The sequence below is a fragment of the Misgurnus anguillicaudatus genome, chromosome 4 (genome assembly GCF_027580225.2).
Source record: "Misgurnus anguillicaudatus chromosome 4, ASM2758022v2, whole genome shotgun sequence".
NCBI classification, from domain to species: Eukaryota; Metazoa; Chordata; class Actinopteri; order Cypriniformes; family Cobitidae; genus Misgurnus; species Misgurnus anguillicaudatus.
Window position 1 is genome coordinate 25,169,250 of NC_073340.2, and position 26,499 is coordinate 25,195,748.

General features: G+C 36.4%; 1 protein-coding gene across 3 annotated transcripts; it reads right to left on the reverse strand.

Annotated features, from left to right (window-relative positions):
• Positions 1–500: 500 nt before the first annotated feature.
• entpd1 (ectonucleoside triphosphate diphosphohydrolase 1) lies at positions 501–26,105 on the reverse strand. Of its 3 annotated transcripts, XM_073867048.1 has the most exons (12): positions 25,953–26,105; positions 22,943–23,014; positions 22,565–22,852; positions 9,373–9,500; positions 9,139–9,256; positions 7,303–7,454; positions 5,675–5,833; positions 4,448–4,660; positions 4,119–4,370; positions 3,915–4,022; positions 3,699–3,839; positions 501–1,761 (listed from the first exon to the last, which is right to left on the reverse strand). In XM_073867048.1, exons 3-12 carry the CDS (start codon positions 22,749–22,751, stop codon positions 1,555–1,557), a joined length of 1,665 nt encoding a protein of 554 aa, XP_073723149.1. In that variant the 5' UTR covers positions 22,752–22,852; positions 22,943–23,014; positions 25,953–26,105; the 3' UTR covers positions 501–1,554. The 3 variants fall into 3 exon arrangements, with proteins under 3 accessions (XP_073723149.1, XP_073723150.1, XP_073723151.1); XM_073867049.1 differs by lacking the exon at positions 25,953–26,105 and having other exon boundaries at positions 22,943–23,058; XM_073867050.1 differs by lacking the exons at positions 22,565–22,852; positions 22,943–23,014; positions 25,953–26,105 and adding an exon at positions 10,461–10,644.
• Between the last annotated feature and the right edge of the window lie 394 nt (positions 26,106–26,499).

Consider the following 26,499-nt stretch of genomic DNA (forward strand, 5'->3'; position numbering starts at 1 on the left):
CACTTTACATCTTTGTTCTGCATCTGTGGTTGTTTTTTGCCAAATTCTGTAAAAAATGCTGTCTGTGGCAGTCATACCTTTGTGTGTTTCTGTGTGTGATTGAGCATGTCTTTTCTATATTGCATTTGCGCTCTAGTGCCAGGCCTTCTTTTCTGTGTTTAAATTTTCAGACTTATTCTGGAAGCTTTTTTTTTGACAAATAAAAAAGATTTTTTGCATTTCCCATTCATTTTCAATTGGTGTGATTTTACCCCCAAGGGCCTCTTTTGTAATATTTTTACACATCTTAAAGACCGAATCAAGCCCAGTTTTTTATATGAAAATTGAAAGATTAATCTCGAAAAGTCACAAAATCTTATTCCACTGAGATGAAGGGCACCATTTTTTTAACTAAAGAAAAGTGGTTTTGATCCCAAGGGGCTTATAAGAGTAAACTAGTAACAGAACCTTTCAAATATAACCTTAATAAAAAATCCATGTTAAAATATATTTACACAAACTGAATTTTGTCAATTTAATACAGAAATTTGCTACGTGTCGTTTAAATATATAAAAACAGAATTTCACATAATTGTACATGTTTCAGTGCCACATACAGTAATTTTACATACAGAATGTGATTTATAGAAGCAGATAGCACAAGAGATTATTTTAACTCTCCTTGTACAAGAGATTATTTTAACTCTCCTTGTACAATATGGTACAATAATTGCAATACAAAGCAAAACACAGTTTAAGCACTAGAGAAAAACTATAATGCTTTGACAAAACTTACACCCCCTGCAATTAATATAAAGGCATTAAAAGGGATGATTACCCTCATGTTGTTTAAAACCTGTATGAACCTTTATTCTGTCAAACAATAGACACGATATCTTGATAAATGATGGTAAGCAAACAGTTGACGCTACCCGTTCACTTCCATAGTAAGTTTTTTTTTCTACTATGGAATAAAATGATCTTCTTTTGTATTCAACAGATAAAAGAAACTCATACAGGTTTAAAATAACATGAGGGTAAGTGAACTATCACTTTGACTGTTTAAACAGTAACATACATGTGACAATAATGCAAAGAAAAAAGCGTTGCAGTCTACAACGAAAAGCTTTGTACTCACAGATATATTTCTTTTTAGGTAAAAGAGATACTGGCATCAAATGTGCGCGTTTGCTTTTCTACAGTATAAGTACACAAAGGCAGACAATATTGTCAGTGCACTTCTTTTTAAGGAAGCCCTGCAACCCATTCGCCCCCCAGCTGCCCAAACTTAATACCTGTACATCACAGAGATTTTCAAGGATGACATTAAGTGGTCACAAAGAAATAAAGAAAGATTAACTTCCCAGTGAGTTCACATTCGGTTGCGCTGGAACCCAGAACTCATTTTCTCCCAAATCCTGTTATCTTTCACATGAGGTATGAAGTCTATATTCTTTGATATTAAAAAACATTTCAAATCAAGTCAAAACATGGATCTGGATCTAACAGATTTCAGCCTGCAGAAATAAACATTCAATATTAGGGACCGTAGCATAATGTCTTATCTCGTTCAGCCTAAATTATGTTTTTCTGGCCTGTGCGGGTATACCGATGGTAATACAAGTAGCCCAGAACAAAAAGAAGAAATATTATAACTGTGAAGAGGACCATAAATGTGACGTATCCCTCATAAGCCATCAGTGGTGTGTCAGGAGCCTCAGCCGGGATCATGTTGGTTAGATTTAGCATATAACCCAATGTCCAACCTGCATCACTTTCTCCTATCTGCAAACACACACATATAAAAGAGATTATCAGACAGATTATCAGATGATCTCATGCTTATTTACAAACTTTAATTCTTCTCTAGAACACATTTTCTTTCCTAAAATCTCTGTCTAGATTGAAATGTAATTTGTTATTTACATATGCGAATATGTAATAATTTCAAGTTATTTTTGTAATTTACAGTTTTTTACATAAAATTATCTTACATAATGTGAAGAACATTCTGTGAAAATATAACCTTTATGGGCCCTATTTTAACGATCTAAGCGCATTGTCTAAAGCGCACAGCACACGGTCTAAACGGTCGTGTCCGATGCCACTTTTGCTAATTTAACGACGCACAGTCGAAAGGGTTGATCCTATTCTCCTTATGAGTAATGGGTGTGTTTTGGGCGTAACGTGCAATAAACCAATGAGAGTCTCAGCTCTCATCCCCTTTAAAAGCCAGTTGCGCTGGCACTATGCCAAATCCCTATTTAAATGACGGACTTTGTAAACTGGAAAACTAAGCGGAAGAAGATGACCCCTAGTTTAAGAATAATGTTTAAAAAAATTGTTGTTTTCATTTTTATTGAAATGTTAATTTTTTGGATTAAAACCTTTAAACCGTTTTCTTTCAGTCATAGTAAAATAGAAGTACAAATAGCAATCTTTTAATTGCTGTAAATGTATTGAAATCCTACATAATGATTGTAATCTCATAAAATAATTTGCAAATATGCAAGAAAAGGTTTGTACTCTAAAAATACAAACAAGAGATAAAGAATTTACAAACGTGCGGAGAGCCGAAGCGTTTCAGCACTCGGACAGCACCATGTTTTTTTTAAAGCATTACTTAAATTGTTTCTCAACTCACCATACCCACAGGTACAGAGTCATCATATACAATAAATCTGTAGGGTAGCATTTAAAAAACATTTAAAAATAGATGCATTTGTTTAAAGCAAAGCATTCATTTACTTAGGCTAGAGGTGAAGCAGCTTTTTACACCTTCTAACGTCTCATAATCGGTCCTCATTTATGTCCAAGAGACTCAATAATAATCTTTTACATTTGAATCCTTTAATTTTTAATATTTAAAAAGGCGTTTTTGTGCTCCTGCGCATGTATGTGATAAACAAACCCGCATTGTCGTCCCGTTTATAGGCGCATATTACTAACGCACTCTTTAAATAACAAAAAACATATTGCGCCATTGACTTTAGACTTTAGACCAGTGGCCGGTTGCATAAACATAGCCGTGACGTTAAGACTGCATCTTAAGAATGATTCTGACTACCTAGCAATTAGTTAGGGCTAATCAGTCTTATTATTTGGATTTAAATTAGACCAATCTACCTTTCTATATAACATACTTAAAATAGTTATGATCAGTCTTGAAGAAAAAAATGACTATGACTAACTTTTAATACTAGTCTTAAAGTTTATGCAACCGGCCACAGGTTTTTGTTGGTCAATGGCGTAGTCTATTTTAGTTGCCTCAAAATAGCAACGCGCCAACAATGCGCCTGAACACACCTCGTTTTCAGACCAGAACCCCAATGGGTGCAAAATTGGGTGCAAATGCATTTGCTATTTAAACAACGTGGCGCTAAACGTGAAAATTATCATTGTGCCAGGATGAAACTAGTCAAAGACACTTGCGTCGCACATTGCGCTGCATTGCGCCGAGTGCATGATAGAGCCCTATATCTTTAATATTGACTGAGAAAGGCCACGTTAAAGTTTAAAATTAAAGTGAAATTAATCTCATAATTAGATAATGAGAGATCATTAGGCTTAATTTCAGTTTAGAAAAATAAATAGGGAAAATTTAGTTTTCTGTGATTTGCTTCTTTAATCCATCTTTCTTCACATGCACAATCATTATCCGTAAACTTTACGAGGAGAAACAAGTTGATCGCTAGTAAAGGATGCCTTTACATTATTTTTATCTTCTTAATGAACTGAATATCTTTCCAGTTGTTGGAGGTGAAATTGTATCCTTCTTCCAAAAGTGTCAGAATGTAGGTTCCTGAGAAGCAGTATTCGGACAGATACTTCTTTGGAAGAGTGGGGTATCGATGAACAAGCTACAAAAGTCAGGAAGTTCACAATTAGACATCAGGACCCACCAACATCCTAAAATACATACAGAAACACTTCACCTCTGTCCATGGGGTGGCGCAGTACTCTGCTAACTTCACTTTTGCGTCATCTAATGTGTTTCTGGTCAGATTTAAAAAGTCCATGACAAAGAAAAAAGCGGAGAAAGCCTGGAGAGGAAAATGAGTGGGTAACAGGAACATTAACCATTTTACAAACACCCATGATTAACTTTAATCATTTAAATAATCTTTATTGCTGCTTACCCCAAAGTTTCCATAAACTGAAGGCTGGAAAACACCATTGAAAGAGCAACTCGAGTAACTGCAAATGCTGGTATTAAAAACCTTTTTGATCGATTTTTGGCACTCGGACCAATTCCCCAGCCCCACGTGAAAGAAGGTTTTAGCTGTAGCAATCGGTGCTGTGATGCAAGGGGTATTAAAGACGTCCTCATTTTTTTTCTCAATGTTATATCCATTATGAAAGCAGGGGTCCTTTAACTGAGTGGGGTTTGTCTTGGGAAAGAAGATGTACGAAGTATAAGTTACAGTTGTATCGGAGTCAAGTGTGGTCGATTGCATAATACACATACCTTGTCGAGGGTTGATCGTAATATCTCAGCCAAAGAAAGCCTGAGCGCTTGGTCCTTCCCGAAACAGAGAAAACTGTGGGTATACAAGCTATAATCGTTTCCGTACAGCCTAAAGTTAATTGAATTCTCTGGTGATTCAACACTCTGCTTGGGTACGAAGGTTATCTGAGTGGAGGCTCCACCAAGATCAAGAGCGCCGAGGGTCCCTGTGGCCTACAGGATAAACACAGAAATTTTAAAAACCCATCCCAAAGGACCTAAAGAATACTGTAATTACACCAAGACACACCAAGGAATTTTGTGTTCTCCTCAAATTATCTTAATAATTATCCTGACTGTTTCAAATTAAACAAAGTTGATTATCTATTCATTCCTTAGCAAATTAACAAATAGCACTTCAATGACTTTTTATTTGTCGTTATTTTATTCCTACACTGCCAGAAATAAAAGGTACAAAAGCTGTCACTGAGACAGTACATTTTTTAAAGGTTATAATATGTACCATTTAGGTAAAGATATGTACAACTGAGGTACTAATATGCACCCCGGTACCAGCTTTTGTACCTTTATTTTGTTTGACTTTTAATTTGTAGATGACCCTTGATCTCAATACAATTCACAAAAGCCTCTATATTTACACACAAACCAACAACAGTGACTAGACGCTAAAAATGCTGGGTTATTTTCAACCCAGTGTTGGGCCAATGCTGGGTTGCTTTAACCCATTGTTTGGTCAAATATAAACATTTTCTGGGTTATTTTAACTGACCGCCCGGGCTCGTCCATCAAAAAAAATGGCAACAGTATTAAGGCAACAAACGTCAAAATAATACATCTTTAACATGGACTGCATACCTTATTTATGCAGCAATGTATGCTGGGAGCCCACAAATCCTTAAAGGCGGGGTGCGTGATTTTAAAAAAAAAACACTTTGGAAAAGAGAGTTGGGCCGACTACCAAAACACACTTGTAGCCAATCAGCAGTTAGGGGGCATGTCTACTAAGTGACATCGTTGCCTGGGTTGCGTGTGTATGGGACGGGTCTATCAAATGAATGTCCAGATTCTATTGGGGTAGGGGCGTGTTTGTTTAGGTGATTTCAAATGTCAACATTGGCTTTCAGAGATCATGCACCGTGCCTTTAACATTATGTGTTTAGTCAGTGTTTCAATGTAGATTTACTGGTGTCTGTGACTCAAATAGCCCTTTATGCTTTAAAAATGTACCTTTCTCAAGTTTTTACTCAAGTAGTTAACAGTAATCCAGCCAAAAGCTCCCTCCTCCTGACCCGAAATGATACGAGCTCCCTGATAGGAGAAGGGATATGTCTTCAGATGACGTTTCACAGAATCTAGTACTTTTTCAGAAGCCGCTTCATTCTGCATCTTGAGAAAAGAAATATTATTTATCCCTAAACAATTTAATTTATAACATAAATAAATAATCTTATTACCATCAACATATTCTTAAAGGACAAGTTCGGTATTTTACACTTAAAGTCCTGTTTTCAGATTGTTTATGATGAAATAGAACGGTTTTGACTGAAATTTCGACATATGCGGCTGCCCAGAGAATTTTTGGGTGTTTGTGTTTCAGCTCCTACCTTTACAATGGGTTTAATGGTGCACTGGAACAATCCTTCCTAAAATGCATTAAACTTTCGTTTACAAAGACGTGAAACTCACCGAGTGGTCAGGGGTGTTCACTGGTATGCTCACACAAAAATCGCTGCAAAATACGCATTCCAACAGGTTTTATCGTAGTTTTTGCCAACTCCATTGACTTGTATTAGTTGTGCTGTGAGGTACATTATTACTCCGTGCCGGGAACTTTGTTTCTATTCTTGCAATTGGCATTGGCGGATTAGCGCCACCAACTGGGCTGGAGTGTCTATTATTCAAGCTCTAAGCGGAAGAATATACGGGTGTGGGGCGTTTGGAAAAATAGGTCCACAAGTTAACAACGAATGCTAAAACAGCTGTTGGAAAGCATCTTTTAACGCGATTTTTGTGTGATCATATCATTGAACACCCCTGACCACTCGATAAGTTTCACGTCTTTGTAAACGAAAGTTTAATGCATTTTAGAAAGGATTGTTCCAGTGCACCATTAAACCCATTGTAGAGGTGGGAGGTGAAACACATAAAATTCTCGGGGCAGCCGCATATGTCGAAATTTCAGTCAAAACCGTTCTATTTCATCATAAACAATCTGAAAACAGGGCTTTAAGTGTAAAATACCGAACTTGTCCTTTAAAAATAATTAATTGCTGATTTGCAATTCTTTGCCTACTAAACATTCCTAAGTGGTTATTTTTTTAAAGTTTTCTTGAAAGTTGCATTCACAATTCACTTTAGGCACATCAGTTTAAAAGGGATTGACACTTCTGATTCAAAGTTATGCACAACATAAGAAGAATTCAGATGCGAAACCTGTGCGTCTGACATGTTTTGTTATGTTGTCTGACATGCACTTTATCGGGCTCTTATGTTTAGGTGCAACAATTTCACTTTAATGGCAATAAAATCACAAATGTCACTTTAGTCATTTCATTGGTATTTAACATGTTTGACTTCCTTAAGCTGCACATCACATCTCTCTAAGATTGTTGGACAAGGCATAGAAATCACTAAAGATAAAACTAGAAACACTGCAACTGATAAAAGTCAGATTTCAGGATTAAGCTATTTTGAAATGAAAGTATTTGATAAAGGTATAATATGTGCAGAGAGCATTCGGTTATTATCATTATCTAATTTTTGACAGAGGTGGTGTTTACTGGCTTTTGCATCTGAGCTCTTCACATGTTCCCCATTAGATTTGTAACTGCTGACAATATTGAGAAAATGTATTACTTGAGCAGTCTCATGCCTGCTGTGGCTCCCAGGTACACCGGAGTTTCATGATGTCTCTGAACAGGAATTATCTGTTTAGCCTCTGCCATACAATCCTGCAATGACGTGCCAGCGCCGTCTGGGTTCGCAGCATAACTAGAGATGCCTTTGCCTACGGGAAAAAGGAGCACCATGCACAGAAACCAGGTTTTCAGAACACCCAAAATTTGCCTAGAGAGTCTTAAATGTAAAACAACTTCAAAATTATTCAGCGTGCCAATAACTATAAAAAGGTTCTTAAATAACCATTTACATTTAACATTAAAGATGTTAAATATAACAATATTGAACAGTCCTATTACTATGAATAGGAGACTATAGGCGGTTTCATCGGATGAACGTGCGCTGACGCGATACACGTCTGGATTCGAACTTTACTTCCGGTTTCGTTTTTTTTAATGGTCTGACTAGTTGCTAAACTGATCTCTTGAACAAATGCCTCGTCGATAATAACAAAAGTTTTGGTTTCCTAGGAAATCTATGTGTTGTTTTATTGCTTGCTATATAAATAAACTATGTTTAAAGAACTTTGTTGTTATTTATTCTTAGCGCAGTTTACCGGAAGTTACGTGCGGACCACGACACCCACTTGTTTATGTTGTTACTGCTGAAACCGTCTATATAATATGAATGTAATGCTCAATATGTCCGCTCTGGCGTTGAAAGTCCCGCCTTCCAGTTAAAAGAACCAATCATCAATCGATAAAGTCTGACAATAGGCTTAATGCCCAGCTGCACCACTTCCTGAACCCCAGCCAGCACCTTGTTTCTGTATGCCATTATTGGACAAACTGTTTAATCCAGGTGTGCCTGACCTCAGTAGTCACAAACAAACTGATTAATCCAGGTGTGCCTGACCTCAGTAGTCACAACAACAACAATAATCAGACACACCTGAATTAATTAGTTTGTCCCATAACGGCAGACAGGAAACAAGGAGCCGGCTGAAGCCCAGGAAGCAGTGCAGCTGGGCATAAAGCCCACTCTCTGTGAGATGGGCTCTATATAGGGTATGCATGTGACGTCGCCTTCGACGAAAGTGCCTGCGGTTACGCCCACTGAGTGGCAAAAGACAGAGCGGTAGCATTTGAGTACAGTGTGAAATCAGCGAAAACACGGGGGAAAAGCGTCTAAATGGGAAAAAGCTGTTGCGCGATAGACTGTACTAACAGGTTAACAAGAATTTGGAGCTATCATTTTACAGACTGCCAAAAAACACCTAAAACAGAAGTAAATGATCGTTTATGCCAACGTCCACAGACTACAGGTGGGTTGACAAGTTGCTAGGGTCACTATCAAGCAGAGTATTTGTATTTAATCCGTGTTTTTCTTTGGAAAACATACATTCCAAAGCATATTATCATAATTTTTACTCTATTACATTTCATAAATACAAGTTTTTGTTTTACATGTAATATTTAAGTACATTAACGTACTTTTAGAGTACACAATTTTTATGTAATTAGGTATTAAATAAATTTAATATGCAATATTAACGAATACACAGTATGATATTATGCTTTACAATGTACTGAAGTAAAATTGTTCCCAATACAAACACGTGTACTACATGGCCGCCTAGTGGTGCGACTTCCCTAAAGCGACTTTGTTTACATTTATGTATTTGATCAATCTTTTACAATCTTGTAAGGTGTACATTTGTGCCATTATGTATGTTGCCTGGGAATCAATCCCATGGTCCTTTGCGCTGCTAAGGCAATGCTCTACCAATGTACCCAGAAGTTTATATTCTTTGATTGAGCTATCAGTACATTAGAAACTTAGGAATCATGTACCTTTTACATTGCAGGTGTGTGTCTGTTGGACCATTCCTGTATTGTTCTCTTTCTCAGCTGCCCATTTGTAGATGAACACAGATGTATGGGAGGAGCCTGCATCCAGCACTATTCCATACTTGTAAGATTACAATGTGAAATTCAAAAATCTGTTCAAATCCGGACTCTTTGTCAATATTTACATATTGCATATTTGAAGTAACACAATTGCTTAATGATGGCTATCAATTATACCTTGTACTTCTGGAATAAAGGCTTGTTCTGGACTATAGAAATGGAAACCATAGTGATGATCCCCAGGGTAATGACAACAGTCAGAACGATGAACGCCGGCCTGTGGCATGGGTTCCTTACTTGTACTTCTACGAAAAGTCACATAAAGAAAGCAAGTTGTCAGATACCATCAATAGTCCTTCGTCAGCAAAACTGCCTCTGTGTGATTTATGACCTTTAATAAGTGCAGCTTGAGTTTATAGAGTACAACAAATGACACACAGAATAACAACTACTGGAAAACAAAAGTAAACAGATAGTTTTTGCAAATATTTTAACTATTTAAATACTGTATATATCACATTTTCATTATTAACAAATATTTGGGACCCAGTAAATGTCATTCAGAACAGTGAAGCAAATTTCAGCTTGTTCTGGATTCATCCCTAACCTTGGTGTGAGGTGTTAAAAGAAAATAAATCAAACAGTAATCCCCATTTAAAGGAAAAACAAACAAGGCTTGTGTACTCTCATAATACAGCTGCCTCTGTGTAAACAACAAGAATGTCCTTAAAGAGGCACTTCATGTGCATTTTAGTCTGATAACTTCCATTAAAGGATGTGAATTTTACTTTAAAACTATATGATTATTAAATTATAAAGGTATTTATTTTAAATACAGGGTAATTATATTTGGCATCATAGGTTTATTATGTTAATATATTAAATGCCCCATATAATTTAGTCTCACCTAACATTTAGTCACACCTTTACTCCAATAAATGTTTTTATCAGTGTAATTTTACTTTAAAACTTAATTTTTGTCTATGCACATGCATGGCTTAAAGAAACGGTTCACCCAAAAAATGAAAATCTGTCATTATTTATTCCCCCCATGTTGTTCTAAACCTGTATACGTTAAAAATGTAAATCTGCACAAACATAAACATCATTATTTTTGTTGTGTGTTTACTTATCCCCTAAAGTTATAGAAAAAAGATATATATTTAGGTAGAAGTCACAAAAGTAGCTATTAAGTAGTTACAGTTGCTTTACTCCATGATGCATGCATTTAAATAAATGCGCCTCACGTTCAGCATTTTACCTACCCATCAGGACACCACGCGGCAGGCGTCTGTTACCGGCGCGAGCTCTGTTTTGACGTTGTAATAAACACGACTCGTGGTTTCTCCAAGTCAAACGTGCTAAGTTCCTGACAGCTGAGTTACGATTCAGCCGTGCGAATTTTGTTGCATTGTTTGCGTGCAGACTCATTCACACGCAGGTGTGCGCAACTGCCTTTGCCTGTCACATTATATAAAGGGAATTCGTCTGGGGAAACACCCATTTTGCACAAGGAGTCAGGATTGCAGTGACGTCACATGTGCCTGCGCGGAATTCCCTTGAACACCCCTCTGGGATTGACTCACTTTAGAGACCATTCATGAGCTGCACGTAGATAAGGATACGAATGAATGTGTAATGTGCGTGTTTTGGAAACGCTTCCGTGGAAACTTGAATTATAAAACTTTGTCTATTTTCATGCATAAAATGCACCCCATTACATCACTCATTTAGTCAGTATGTAGATTTGATCTACAGTAGTCTAGTTACCAAATCTTATTCACCCTAGGACTACAAAAGTCTTGCCCTTTATTCAAACACTTCATTAAAGCTGTATTACAGATTTTGTATGCATGTTGTGTAGTTAAACATAAAAACTGAAAAAAAAAACTGAAAATTTGGCAAAAACAACACATACGTACAGATTACAAAATAAAAGCCCAGGAGATTGACTGATGTCATAAAAATGTTTTTCTGTATTTATTATTATTACATAGCCTATAAGAATAAAACTTTTTGGCCAGACTAGTAAAATAAAGGCATTTAGTAACATATTATAAAGGCATTAGTCAACATATATTTTTATGTTACTTTAACTTAAAAAATTAAGTTAAACAATTCAACTTGATTTTAAAAAGTTATGTAATTTTTTCACAGGCCAAAATTTTAAATAGTAGGTTGAATTGACTTGTAAAACCAAGTTGTTTTAACTTTATGCTGCATTTTTTTTTACTGTGGGTCAAATGAAAATAATATCCCCTCTAAACATCACTTTGAATACTGAATATACTGTAGTGCACTGTACTTAAAACACTGACTAAATTAATTTTGAAACATTGCTAATAGAACAAAATAAAAATATGAGAAGAAATATTTTTTATTTATGATTAACAACTTATAAAATAAACTCTACAACCTTATTTTTTATTTTTTTGCTAGGATATCCCATTTTGTTTGTGCAATCCCTATCAGCCTAAGGGTAATTTTTGTCACTCTTTATTAGGTAATGATGAATGCCTGGGAGGAGGACTGGAAACATTTGTAACGCTTGCATCAGGTGTCTGGATTGGATCTGGCAGTGCTTCAGACCGAATCATTGAACTGACTGACATTTATCAGAAATACTGTTTGCGTAATGCCCACAGCATGGTGGATTCCTCTTACGCCCCTCACAAACCTTCTGCCCTGATACCATACCAAGTCTTTCCCCCCCAGGCTGTCAATTTACCTGTATTTACACCCTGTTCTGTAGTGTATACCCTGCACATTTTGTTCCTAGACAAAATGTTAAAAGCTGTCTCATTTGGATAATTGGAACGATCAGTAAAACTGTTTCCCACTTAAACAGTAAACAGTAAACTCTGATTACGCATGAGATTATAATATCATAAACACTTTAGACCAGGGGTCTTCCATGTTTTTCGGGGCAGGGACCCCTTAGATAAGAGAGACATGAAGCAGGGACCCACTGATACTTAATGTGTAAAACAGAGATATTTAATAAGCAGTAATGTACTAGAGGCTGCCTTTTTGTATAGACCCTTTTACTGTTTGTACACAATGATGACGTGGCAGCGTATGCGCGCGCATTTAGGCAACAGAAGTATGGCAAGTATTAGCAGTGAAGCAACACAAAGTTATTTTAAAAAGTTGACTTTATCAACTTTATCAACAATAAAAAGTGGAGTACAGTACAACCCTGCTGAAAAAAACAGCATAGCTACCAGCAAGACCAGCATATGTTGTGTTTTGGTGCTGGTTTGCTAGTGAACACCAGCTAAACCAGCATAAGTACCTGCATTAGCACCAGCTAAACCAACACCAAACCAGCATTAGCACCAGCATCCCATGCTGGTCATACCAGCAAGACCAGCATATGTTGTGTGTTGGTGCTGGTATGCTGGTGACCACCAGCTAAAGCAGCATCAAACCCGCATAGACCAGCATAATTCCCATGCTGGTCTGATGCTGTTTTTTTCAGCAGGGAACTATTGACCAATCAGAATCAAGGATTGACACCATCACGGCGTGCGTTTCATTATTTTTTTAAATGCCTATGCGGCCGGGCACATGCACAATTTAAAGGGGACATGTAACGTTTTTTTTTTTACATGTTTTAAGTTTTTAAAAAAAATAGCTTGTGGTTAACCATCATTTGGCGGACCCCCTGGAGTTCCGTCGCAGACCCCCGGTTAGACCCATCTGCAGCTGTCACTTATTTTGACAAGAAACGTGATGCACACAGGATCTCTCGATGCGCAAAACACATAGACTGTTTCTGAATATGCGTTCTTCTTCAGCAATCTTGCGTCCTTGTGTTCTCGCTCTACGTCATCATTAACAGTCGAAGATCAATTCCAATTGATATCCAAATACCCGGATGTGTTCTTGATATTGAGCATGCATTGAGTGCAGACTTGCGCGCTGAAATCTGGGGAGGTCAGGTGACCAACAGGAAGATTGCACACATCTCAAATCTCATAATGCGTTCTCACGACCTTCTGAGTTCGTTCTTCCAAGGTCGCCTGACAAGACCAATCTCCACGAGAACGCAAGTCCGTTCTTTGCGTTCTTGGAATTGAGAAACAGCCATATTTTGAAATAAAGGAACCCCACACGACGGGCTACATACATGTTGTGACGAACTTCACATTGAGCGCCCTTGAAAAAATAAGTCACCGGCCGCCACTGCTTAGGCCACGATGCCAGAATTAGATTAGTTGTTTTTACAACATTATAGTATAATTTTTTCACAGTCTCTTTAATAGAATACATCCAGAAAATACAGGAAAAGTGTATGTAATAATTCCTTACATTTATATAGCGCTTTTCTCAGTACTCAAAGCGCTTTATATATGAACGGGGGAATCTCCTCAACCACCACCAATGTGCAGCATCCACCTGGATGATGCGACGGCAGCCATATTGCACCAGAACGCCCACCACACACCAGCTTATTAGTGGAGAGGAGATAGAGTAATATAGCCAATTAGTATGAGGGATGATTAGTAGGCCAATGGGCAAGTTTGGTTTTCCCAGGTGGTCTCCCATCCAAGTACTGACCAGGCTCAGGCCTGCTTAGCTTCAGTGGGCAAGCTGTCTTGGGCTACAGGGTGATATAGTATTAAAAACAGTATAAAAATGTAAACTGATGTGTCAAGTTTTTAGGGTAAACTCCCCTTCCACTTCAGCAATAGCAGGAAACTGCAGAATCTATTAAAGAAAATTATTTTAAAGAAATTAGTATTTTTACTTCATTCTGCTCAAAAACTCTAAATATATTGAAAAATAACTATGGATGAACATTAAAATTTCTAAAACAACAAGTCTGGTGGTGGTGGCCTAAGACTTTTGCACAGTACTGTATATATACAGTATATATATAATATATAATTTGTTATATTTTCAACAAAATGTAACACTGCTTGTCTAAATAACTTTGTTCCCAAAGAAACATAAACAAAATATTACATACAGTAGATCCAATAGGAACTAATATTTAACCCTTTGGAATTGGAATAGTATGTGACACACATAGATCCTGTGTGGCACTATACATAACTTATACTGTAATCTCTAAAAGAAACTTCTGCAGCTACAAAATCATGCTGCAAATAATTACAACAGTAGTTTCAAATTTAAGTTTTAAGCTTAAAATATTCAATACTGTAGATTCCGATCATTTAAGTATAATCAGATTTGACCTGATGGGCATTGCCTGCACTAATATCCTTTCGTCCTCATGGAAACACGTTGCTTAACAGTTAAAGAAAAACTTTTATTCCGGAGGAAAACAGCAGGCCCACTGCTATGCTAACAGAGACAACACTGAAACCAAACAACTCAATCACTGGAGTCGTCTTTTATGTTTCTTAAATTTTTTTTCAGACACCTATCCCAAACCTATTTCATCACCCTTGAGCTTTAACAGCCTGTCTTAAGCTCCGCCAAACACAACTTGTTGCTGATATATCCATAGAAACATCAGCCAAAAACAATCACGGCATGTTGTTAATCTGACTTAACAGCACTTCATTATGAAACTAAGTTTCATTTCCTTTTGTGCAAAGGGAAACACAAAAAGGAATTCTTTGTTTACCGAAGAATGTGACAAAGGATGTTTATACAGCAACCTACACATCTACTGAAAGTCTGTTCTGACTGGAATAATGGCAGATATTTCAACTCGCTCTCATGCTATCAAATAAAGAAAACAAATGATCTTTATACATAAAAAGATCATCTGTAATTGAAACACTGTCATTATCTGTAAAACATGGACACACTGTCATCAGTTTAGATGATGTCTACTGTACTTAGACTGAAGAGTCACTGTAGGCCACATCTGTGAATAAACAAGTTACAGCAGGTTTAATGTGTCCTCTGTATGGTTCACCTGTACTGACATGCCTTTTAAACAAAAAGCTATCAATATCAATGTGACACCCTTGACACAAAATAAATAATAGTGCATGTGACTTCACACCATACATAGAGGGTGTTATTACATAAGAACCGTGGCAATGCTTGAACAAAGGCATCAGGTTCAAATTTCCTTGAAGATTTAATGAATTAAAAACACACGGGAATGCACAGTGAAAGCAAAAACATGATATTCTTTTCCTCATACAAAAAGAGAACTTGTTTTGATACACTTTTTGTTTCGTGTAAGACAATGCAGTTTCCAAATGAAAGCGAAAAGGATATGACTTTAGGTCATACAGGACTTGGGGGGGTTCCCAAACTTACACTTGGGTCATTCTACAAAAAAGGTGGAAATGCTTGTCTCTTGCTTTTGCAGACTCCTTAATCATTTAATTTGACCCAGTAATCCCATAATGATATATATATTAAATAAATATAGACTGTCTTTAACATGATGAGAGAGTTTGTTTATTTAATTTTCTTTTCTTTCCTTTTTTTAAACTTTTTTTTTTTTAAATGTCTGGTCCTGAAAATTGCCCTGTCCCTTTGATTATACATGGAAGTTGAACTGTGTATTAAAACCATGATTTTTATAAAACAAATCTAATTTACATTTAACCCTGTATGAATTTACTACAACACTGAAATGGTAAAAATACACTATTAATATAAATAATATCAAATAAATATTTGTCCCCCAAATTTATGTCATTGGTGTTACCCTTCCCAAAGCACTTTTATTTTGAAACAATGCATCAGCTCTTTGAAATTTTTCATGGGTCAAGAGGTCAGTGAAAAAAGTGCAGTGAAGGAAGGCAAAAGGTTTTTGAGATGTCTTACCTTATTTGTCTAAAATATCATGATATATCTAAGATTTTTTGGATGTCATTAGTGTTACTCTTTTTTTTATAGCTGGGAGTGTTAAGATCTTTACATAAAATACATTCTATTGAATAAGTATGTGATTGTTACATCTCTGATGAAATAGCACATGGTTAATGGCAGCCATTTTGTTAAAATATTATTTTTATCTGTAAATTGCCATTGGTGTTACCATCATTAGTGTTACCGTCATTGGTGTTACCGTCATTAGTGTTGCTTCTCTAATGAGTATTTCCTTAGCACTATTCCTTTAACTGACCAACATAAAAGCATAAAAACAAAACAAGATTGAAATTTGATGAAAGTTTATAAGTTTTATCATATTAATTATCTATTATTATATTCTAATTTTGTCATTGGTTTTACATTGTGTCATTGGTGTTAAACCAAGTTTTGGTGTTATGAATGTATTTTCTTGTACTTTCTAGTAATATTTTGTTGTTGATATGGGATGTAAGACATTGTTGATATTTCAGTTTTTGCATCAAAGCCTTTTTGGTTGATTTTGTATTTGTTGGTTATAAAGAAAAAAGTCAAACTGAGAATCAAATAATTTCATACAATGCTGTAAAGATGAAGAATTTAATTAAACAAATATTAATAATCAATAATTTTTTGCTGTTATCATTCCTCTACTCAACCTTTAACTAAATACTGTAATGAGAAAAATATTTAGTATCAACATTAATGTTGTTTAAATCACAGGTAACACCAATGACGAATAAATGAATGGATTCTTTATTAAAATGTATTAAAAAGTTAAAAATAGATTAAGCTCCCCGCTTTGCGGATTCATAGATTTGACAAGTTAATTAATGCTATTAAAGAAGTTTTGGGTATGGTGAAAGAAGTTCATTTACAGTTTTTTACAATCACTTTGCTACTATTTTCAGAACCTTGATGTCATTTTTCACAACTCTAGATACAAAACTCAAAACGGTAATCACTTGTAACACAGGCTGTCTAGTGTTCAAAACATTGCATTGTGCATTCACATCTTTAAAGACATCTTGCACTTGCACAATCATTGTTTCAAAACACAAATTTACTGTGAAATACCATGGAAACATAACTATAGATCACCCACACACAAGCAACTGATAGTTTCACGAAGTCATTGTTTGTACAATCATTAAATATTGTAGAACAAAATTGGTGATACAGATTTCATTATGGTACATGTAGAGCAAATACATATCTGTAAAAGTACAGTAGTAGAGAGAATACGACAGAATCATTGAACAAAGTTTGTAATGTATTGATGAAAACACTACAGTACAATCACAACATAGGTCACATCATTTCACAATCTGCACTCATTCATCAGTAACAAGTTGGCAGAATTGGACAAGCAATTACAAGGGCCTGCATCTATACAGTACAGTGATAATTGGTTCATGCTCCATGCTTATTGGTTACAATGAACCTCATTATCTTGAAACTTTCATGATTTTCAGTAAACATGGAAGATTCTTTGTCTGTTTCCATACAACTATTACGAATAATGCAACAGTTACTTATCATTTTGGGCAGTTGTATTGATTGATAGTTAGATCATTGTAAGAAAATGAATAGACACTTATTTGAAATGTGATGTGTGAATAGCCTTTTGAAACAGTAGTACTTTGATGTTAAGTTGTGTCATATTGAACATGTGATTTTGGTTGAATGAACAAATGATCCAAGTTTTATGTGTATTGTATCCAAGCAATTGAGAAAAGAGTTAAGAGTTTTGAAAAATGTGCATTTTGATCTTTGGTTGTGAGTTTTGTGTCTAGAGTTGTGAAAAATGACATCAATGTTCTGAAAATAGTAGCAAAGTGATTGTAAAAAACTGTAAGCAAATTTCCATCACCCGAATTCCACCTTTTTTGTAAAATGACCCACCTACAACACAATGTTCCTCGATAAAAGAGCATTCGATGTGCAACCTAAGAAGAACTTTAATTACGAGTGTCTTTCAAATACTGAAATCAGCAGGTTTTTCATGAAACCAACTAGTGCGCAAACACTATTAGGAAACAAATTGACACGTTGACAGCCATAATCCTCACATAAAGTGCCATCAGCCAAAAATGAGGTGTGAATAATCCAGAGCTCACAGTGATGAGACCTTACATCATCTCTGGTTGACGTAGCCATTTGGAAAAGCGTCATTGGAAGTCAGTGCGTAATAACAATAAGTATACATTTCTCATTTATCCATGTGTGAGGCTTTTATTAGAGATATAATGGAATTATGCCTTTCTTCTCTTCTCACCATACTATCTAACAATATCATTTGAAAGCCAGTCCGTTTTAAAGCAATAAGGCTGTTTGTAAGGGAGCCAAAAAGACTCTTAAGATCAAATGTCTTGGGTTACCAACAATGTAGATCATTCAGTTTTTCAGAGTGACAAAGCAAGAAATGGACCCGTCGAAAGCGGTTGTGCACTCAGAATTCCCAGTAGAGAGAATAGCATTTGTCACACCCATGTTTAAAGCGTGTGCCAGTGTGATCTTGTGGTCAGCACAGGCTTGTCAGCACAAACACTTATATAAGAAGAACTGATTCCCAGCAGAGACAATGAGAAAGCTTCGTCTTCACCGCCTATACTTGTACAATGAGATATGCAAATAATTCACCATAAAATCTCAATGTTTTATTTGGCATTCGAGGAAAGCGATTTACATCTCCATAATTATGTTTTAAATCATAATAATAGAAAAAGCATAATTACATGCTGTAAACTTTCTTTTCTATTCTTTTCTTGTTGTATGTCACAAGCAAGAAGATAATTGCATTCCCCATACATTGTTTGTTTTACAATATGACCTTGTCAAGAGTGATAGATTTCACAAACATTTCAGTACATAAAGAAGGATGTTTGTTTCAAAAGCGTGAGCCGTTTTAAGGTTAGAGGAAGTGAACAGTGTCTGCGTTCCATGTTGCTGAATTGTGAAATGACTGATGATGACTAGACAAAGCATGACATGACCCCAAAACACTCAGGTGCCCCAGAATGGGACTCGAATGCGCAGGCTTTTTATATCTGCACGTTATGGATGAGTATAAATCATAAGATGTTCACTTAAAACATCATCACAAATTTGGATTACTCAGAATTATTCACAGAACACATATGGGAACCATAGCCTTAGGAAGTGTGATTGTGAAAGGCCAAGAATTTCTTAACAATTATCATTATTCATTCTATGAAACAAGCATATTTCTTTCACTTTCTCATCTTGCTTATGTAGTTACAATTACTGTATGTACTCTAACGCTTGACATATGGTGTCTGTTTGAGCATGTTTACCACAAATATATAGGCTTTGTATCACACATGCACTGTGTTTTTTGCCTTGAGGTCAAATGGGCGTTTAGAAAATGTTAAACAAGAACATTTATGAGTAAACAATGAAGGTTGACTCCGGCAAAGTCAATAAACAGATGCGTTTCGGTTTTAGATGTTATTGTAGTATTTAAAAAAAAATAAAAAATGAACATCGGAAATAATATCAAAACTCAGAGAGCTTACATAACTAACCATGATTCATAAAGTATCATTCATGACTCAAAGTGTAATTCATGTTTGAATTGTTCAGACTTTCTTAATGAGTCACACTTTTTCTCTCTCATGTTTGAAAATGTCAGAAAATACTTGAAGAGCTCAGATGCAAAAGCCGTCAAAATATGATAATCACACTCTAAAAATGTCTGGGTTATTTTTGACCCATAATGGGTAAATATTGGAAATTACTCCATGCAGGGTTAAAAATGACCCAATGTTGGGTTGTTGTTATGCAACTATGGGGTATAAAAACCCATCAGTTGGGTTAAAATAACCCAGCATTGGGTCAATTTTTAACCCAGCACGTGTTTTGTCCAGTATTTACCCATTATGGGTCAAAAATAACCCAGCCATTTTTAAAGTGCATGTAAACCGAATACTCTCGGGCACGTATTTTATGCTCTTTAAATAATTTAATTTCAAATCAACTTAATCTCGGCCTCAGGTCATTCAGAAATACCGATTTGTTGGCAGAATCCGTCAAACGCCACAACGAAGACGAATGTTAAACAACAACAATCATTTGCAATGTTTCTAGTTGCATCTTAAGCACTGGGGGCCGGTGACTTCTTTTTTCGAGGGCGCTCGATGCAAAGTTTGTCACAACATGTATGTAGCCCGTCATGTGTGTGGTTCGTAATTTCGAAATATGTGTTCTGCGCGTCGAGGGAACCTGTGTCCATCACGTGTATAAGTGCCAAAATAATTGCCTGCTGCAGATGCATCTAAAGGGTTTATGATAAAAGAGACCCTCGCATTTGCCAGATACGTAATCAGAGTTTACTGTTAAGGGTGTATTTTGTGAACGTGGGTGCCCTTTTATCATAAACGGTTTTGAAGCATGTGCAGCAGGCACTTATTTTGACAAAACACGTGATGCACATAGGATCCCTCGATATGCAGAACACATATTTTGAAAACGCAAGCAACACACATGACACTTCCAACACTTATTTTGAAGTAGTGCCCCTCGGATGAGCAGTCACGAGCAGCCACTGATCTTAAGTCATTTTGCAGCTGTTTAACTATATGTTTTGTCCAAAGAAGAGGATTTTTTAGAAGTGGAGGTTTTGCCAAAAAAGCTTGCATGCACTTAGAGGATTTTGCAGTGAAAGATAGTCAAATTTGTGATCATAAGGCACATACTGACTAACAAACTTTTTATTGCAATAAAGTGACTGAACCTAAACATAAGAGCCGGCTAAAAAATGCTCGAAACATGTCAGACGCCTTTAGAAGGTTTTGCATCTGAACGCATGTATTAAACTCAGAACTGTATTTAAGCACTCTTATTTATGACTGAGCAAGGTGTCTTCTATTCATCATTTTTAACCTAAACGGGCATTTTTTTAAAACCTCAAAATTTGTTTCACACAATAACCAGACGGAAAGACCTCTCAGTGATGAGCAGACCACATTCTGACATCAGCAGCACCTTTGAGACAGCAGTAACCCACGCATGCCACTGCAGCTCTAAAACATGTCACGCTATATCACGCTATATGTGTGATGTATACCACATGCTATATGTGTTATATACACCACATTGTGAGGACGATTCCTTTGCACAGATGATTTTCTCATGCATACTATTTCACCCATATATACAGTATGCAAACATCTGTTGCCTTTAAAATTTCATAAGAACAATTCACACTTTTTAAAATGTTACAGCCAAAGATCCACTGAATTTTAGTAACAGCCCATTATGAATGGGAATCACCCCAGCCAGGCTTCCAAAAAAGACCCTGTGTGTGGGAGGGGTGGGACTTCCTCAAAAGTTCATGACTGGAATAATGAGGATCATCTACCAACCTTGTTGTGTCGGCTACAGGAAGTTTGGTAGTTTCCTTACGGCACTAAGTGCAGGCACTTGTTGAAGAATGAGAGGAAGGTGGTTCGCATTCAGTAAGTTTAATTATTTTAGCATGAGAACTAAACAATAAAACCTATCTTATAAAGCAAGCATTCCTATCATTCCATGCCGGATGCATTTGGGAATGAACGCTAAATGGATTATTTGCTTCGTAGGAAGTTTGATGCTGCAAGGAACCTAAATATCGATGTAGTCATGGTTACAATCCAAAGATGTTTCTTTGTTACTCTAGATTGCTCGGTTACCAGATGGACTGCCCACTCTCTCTCTCTCTCTCTCTCTCTCTCTCTCTCTCTCTCTCTCTTTCTCTCTCTTTCTCTCTCTCGCTCTCCATTGATGTCTGGGTCCTGCTCTACTTCTCATCATAGACTCCAGCTGCTAAAGCAGTTAGATGGAGACCAGATGCTGAGATCTGCATACAGCTCCCCATGGATTCACCTATTAGTTACCTTCCTTTATTTACATAGCATCGCATATTTTGTTTACACGACTAATTCAAACAAATTACGAGATCACCTTTTACGGGACCATCCGAAGACTTTCTTTCTATTGCATATACCAGTTCTTAATCTCAAATACTGTAGGTTCCCTAGAGGCCGTAAAGTAGATCGATGTACCTTCGCTTAAAAGCAGTACATGAACATTTCATGAGTATGTCTATTTAATAGGTTGTCAAGAAACCGAGGCTGCTTTTTGTAAAGTGCATAGATCAAAGCGCATTTTAAATTCCTTTTAAGGCCAGTTCTGTAAGGGATTAGGTTGTCTTGATTAAATTTGCGAGGAGTGAAGATCACAACAGATCAAGGTAAAGTTAAATCAGTTATCTTTGATCAAAAGACTTTAGCACAGCACTAAAAAAAGACTGCCGCAAGCTAAATACCATATAATCCTTTATGTGTGTCCCCATAAAGACAAATAAATTACCAAACAATGCTTTACTACTAATGCAAACACATGCCTCTGTTTGTATACTGTAAGTTATATATCTTTTAAACAACTTTAAGCTCCAAATAACATGACCCAAATGCTTATATTTTCTTTTCTCTGCACACCATTTGCCAAATCATGACCTGCCCTGCTGTGAGCCCAACATTGTGAAGTGTGTTTATATGAGTGGTTGTCATAGACTCACCTCTCTCTTCATCCATGAATGCAGCGTCCAAAAATCTCTCTTTCTTGCTTTCTCGCTTTCTTGCTTTCTCGCCCTCTTTCAGTCTCTCACTCGTCCCGGCTATTAATGTGTTGTTTCCGGGTGTTTGGCTCAGCTCTCTAAGAGGGTCTTTTCCATTCTTGAGGTTCTTTATAAAGCTAAGGGGCATAAGTGGGCGGGCCAATCGCCAAGCTTTCTCCCTCCCATGTTGATGATCTGCATGTTACCTCTTCCTTCTCTCTCTCTGAACAAAACTGTGCATGTGTGTATCTGTGTGTAAGAGAAAGAGAGAGGGAGAAAGAAAGAAAGACGCTGACAAAGAGCATGTGTGTGTGAGAGAGAGAGAGAGAGATAGCTTACCTTACAGTATCATATGCAGACACTCTCTCGACTAACTGTTTTTGTGCCACCAAAATGACTTTCGCCAGAGCTCTGGTCAGAACAAAGACATTTTTGTTTTCGCCTGGGTTACAACTAGCTTCCTCTCTCTGTTACAACCCTTGATAGCCCCAACACAATCTATCAATGCACAACACTCAACAAACTTTATGACATCACACCTTTTGTTCTCGCTTTTGTGTTCTCTCATTTTGTCTACAGTTTTTCTGTGCAGCTTTTACATGGGGACAAAGAGATGTGTTAGTGGATATCAAAGGACATGAAAAGATGAAGCACATTTAAGCTGCATGCAAGGGTTCACTTAAATAAAAGTGAATATTGATAACACCTATTCATTGGTAGACAGATTGACTGCATGCATAAAGTATTAAGTAGAAGAGATCGGCTAAGAGTAATATTTTTAATTGGTTGTTCGATATTTGTGTAATTTAGACCAGTGGTTCTCAAACTTTTTCAGCGTGCGGCCCCCTTTGTGTATGGTGCATTCCTTCGCGGCCCCCCCAAAGAAAATTTATGACAAAAAAACAGTTCTAAAACTTCACATTTTAATTAAACAAAACATTAAATTATACAAAGTAGTGCTGCCTTGTTTTTTTTAGGTTTAATTTCACAGAATTCATGATAAATTAATGCATTTTATAAAAATGTCTTAAAACTGGGGCCCCCCTGGCACCATCTCCCGGCCTCCCTGGGGGCCCCGGACCCCAGTTTGAGAACCTCTGATTTAGACAGTATATAGGGATATTTGGACTACTCACCTGCAAACTAACGCCCTCATTGACTTCCTGTTGAAAAAAAAAGAATGACAAAGAGAGTGAAAAGTGCACAGCATTTTCAGTTCCTCTACCAAACTAGACTGATACTAAGAAGATTTGAGCAAGAGGGCGATTATATTGCAATTTCCTGTAATGGGAAAATTGTGTTTCTCTTCTGAACGCTAACAGGCGGAGATGCTGCAAGTACATCCTCTCGAAAATCTAAAAGGAGCAACATCTTTGAGATCAGATGAAAATTTGAGTTATTCTGAGTGCTAAACTGCAGTGAGTAATGCACCATGGAGACATGAGATCAAAGGCACGCATTAAGTTATAATTTGCAGTTTTACATTATTGTTAAAAGTTGGTGAGAGATATTTCAAATATGCGTGAAACAATTAAGGTCTTTGAGGGGGTTACAAAGCATTGGAAACACTTGCATGTCACTCTTGGAAACTAGTTGCCATTTAAAATGTAGAGCACACAAGGGGCTTCTGTGATACTAAATGCATAATACATACAGTATCTTATAAAAGTTGGTCACTATAGAAATGACTTTCCCCGAAAGAAAAAGCATCGTCTGCTTGACTTCCTAAGGGCCGGAAATAGACTTCAACAGCATACTCTTTCAATTTGAGCTGTTTCCTTGGGGATGTTTATATCCCCTGTATTTGGATGGTGAAAACAAAATCAAGCATCTCATTTTGTTTCCATGTGATTTTTTTCTTTGGGAGTGGAAAAATGTAGTTGTACCAAAATATCTGATTGGAGAAAAAGTAACAGATGTTCTTCAATTAGGAGTGACTTTTTTGTTTCGTTTGAAACTTATTGGAAAGGACAAAGAACAACTCTCACAAAGTATCATTAAACTCAGAAAGTAAAGTATTGATTTCTCTCAATGACTTTACCATGAATGCATGCATCCCCTTTGACCCCAATCATTATTACACCCCACAGCTTACGGTTTGGATGGAGCCTGACTTAGAAATAAATGAGTTTCTTACCCAAAGTTGTTGATTATTTTCAACAGACCATTTCAATGATTCTTGTGAGTTATGGTGTTTTGCATAGGGTCAGAAATATACAATCCACTAGATGATATGCCCTATACTGCATCTATTTATAGTGTTGAAAGAGTTTAAATCAACAGGGCGATATTGAATTAACGATAACAGCTTTCATGGAAATATAATTTAGGTATATAAGTAATGTACTGAACTGAATTTTGATCATGAGGATTCTGAGCCAGCAGATGGACCATAATGGCAGTCTGGCACTGATGTTAACCATCTGTTATCCAGTTGGACTAAAACTCTTTCCCTCCCAAAAATGTTTCCTGCTGCACACATGGTTAAAGCAAAGTCATGTGCTTAGCTTCATAATAAAAATGCCATAGAGACAGTTCCAAAAAACAAAGACTCAACTAGGCGATATTGATGTAATTTTTAACAAACAATGCAGATGGCTGTGGAATGCTTTGAGGTTGCTATTCGTAATGTTTGATAATAATGTACGTGCTGTAGAGGTTTTTATCAAAATGAAGGTTATTTATGTTTAAAAGTACCACTGAGCAACACTGTTGAAATGTTTAAAGGTTCCAAGCAAAAGATCAAGGATAAAAGTTTGTTTTGTGGTTTTGTCGAGGAACAAAAGTTTGTGGTCCCTGCCATTATTGCAAATGCAAGTGTTATGTTTAAGAACTTCTACCAGGGTTTCATAATGTTTCCTTTAAACTTTAAAATCATTTAAAAACAGGAAACAAAACTTTAAGAGAAATGGAGAAATGTTGCAATGCAGCTGCAAGTTTAGGTATTTTAGGTCATATAGGGTATGTTTCTGTTATTGATGTATTGTCGATGATTCTTTCCTGCAATTTTTTTCTCTCGACATATCTGAGGTCTATGTAAACCTGTACATGTTTAGTACAGATAATTTTAATTTGCTTTGCTTAATATTAAATATCTATTAACCTATTTGTTTAAATATGCGTCTGCCTCACTTTATTTATTACGACTCAACTTGTATACTTAAATGTTCTGATTTCTTTGTATGAATTCAATTTGGCTTGATGGCTACATCTGGTGGAAATTTTGTGTCAATGGTGGAAATCCCCTTCCTGAAAAATGCTGATGTGTCAAATACTTATTTCCCCCAACTTTTATGTAATAAATAATATATTAATATGTAAATGTACATGTACTTGCAAAGGTACTTACAGTCAGCCAGATGTCAAAGGGGACCATGATCAACCATCAAAATAATGTGATACCCACTTTTCTTGCATTTCAAATTTGTCCTTTACAGTAGAAGATAGTGTGTTCCCTCCAAACACGAATTGCTAGGCAATCCTTTATATCTGTGCCAAAAGCACACTCTGACATGTCTCAGACTTTGTCATAAGTTAAGCACTTTTAAGAGAGAGACTGAGGAATGCGGAAAGTAAAACATGTTGATGACGTCGTCCTGCAAATTGCTTGCAGAGTCATGCTAGAGTCCAGACATTATAAACCTATTTGACAAACACGCTTTTCATAGTTGGCGTTCATAAGCAATCATTTATTTAATTTTAGATGACTTAGTTTGGTTTTTATGGGCCTCTTCACAAAGAACATTTATTGCACTTGTAATATTTTATTTGGATTTAACAACATCATGCACAAGAGATTTTTATTCAGCCAGGAAGCTGTTATACAATAACCAATTTAATCCATCACAGAAATGTAATGGTACACTGAAAATTGAATTGGTTTTAATGGAAACTGT

Coding starts and splice junctions, on each gene's coding strand:
- entpd1 (XM_073867048.1), bottom strand. CDS start 22,751: ATGCCCCTTAGCTTTATAAAGAACCTCAAGAATGGAAAAGACCCTCTT. Junction 9,257..9,372: donor CTTTATTCCAGAAGTACAAG/GTATAATTGATA, acceptor TAATCTTACAAG/TATGGAATAGTGCTGGATGC. Junction 4,661..5,674: donor TGAGTAAAAACTTGAGAAAG/GTACATTTTTAA, acceptor TTTATCCTGTAG/GCCACAGGGACCCTCGGCGC.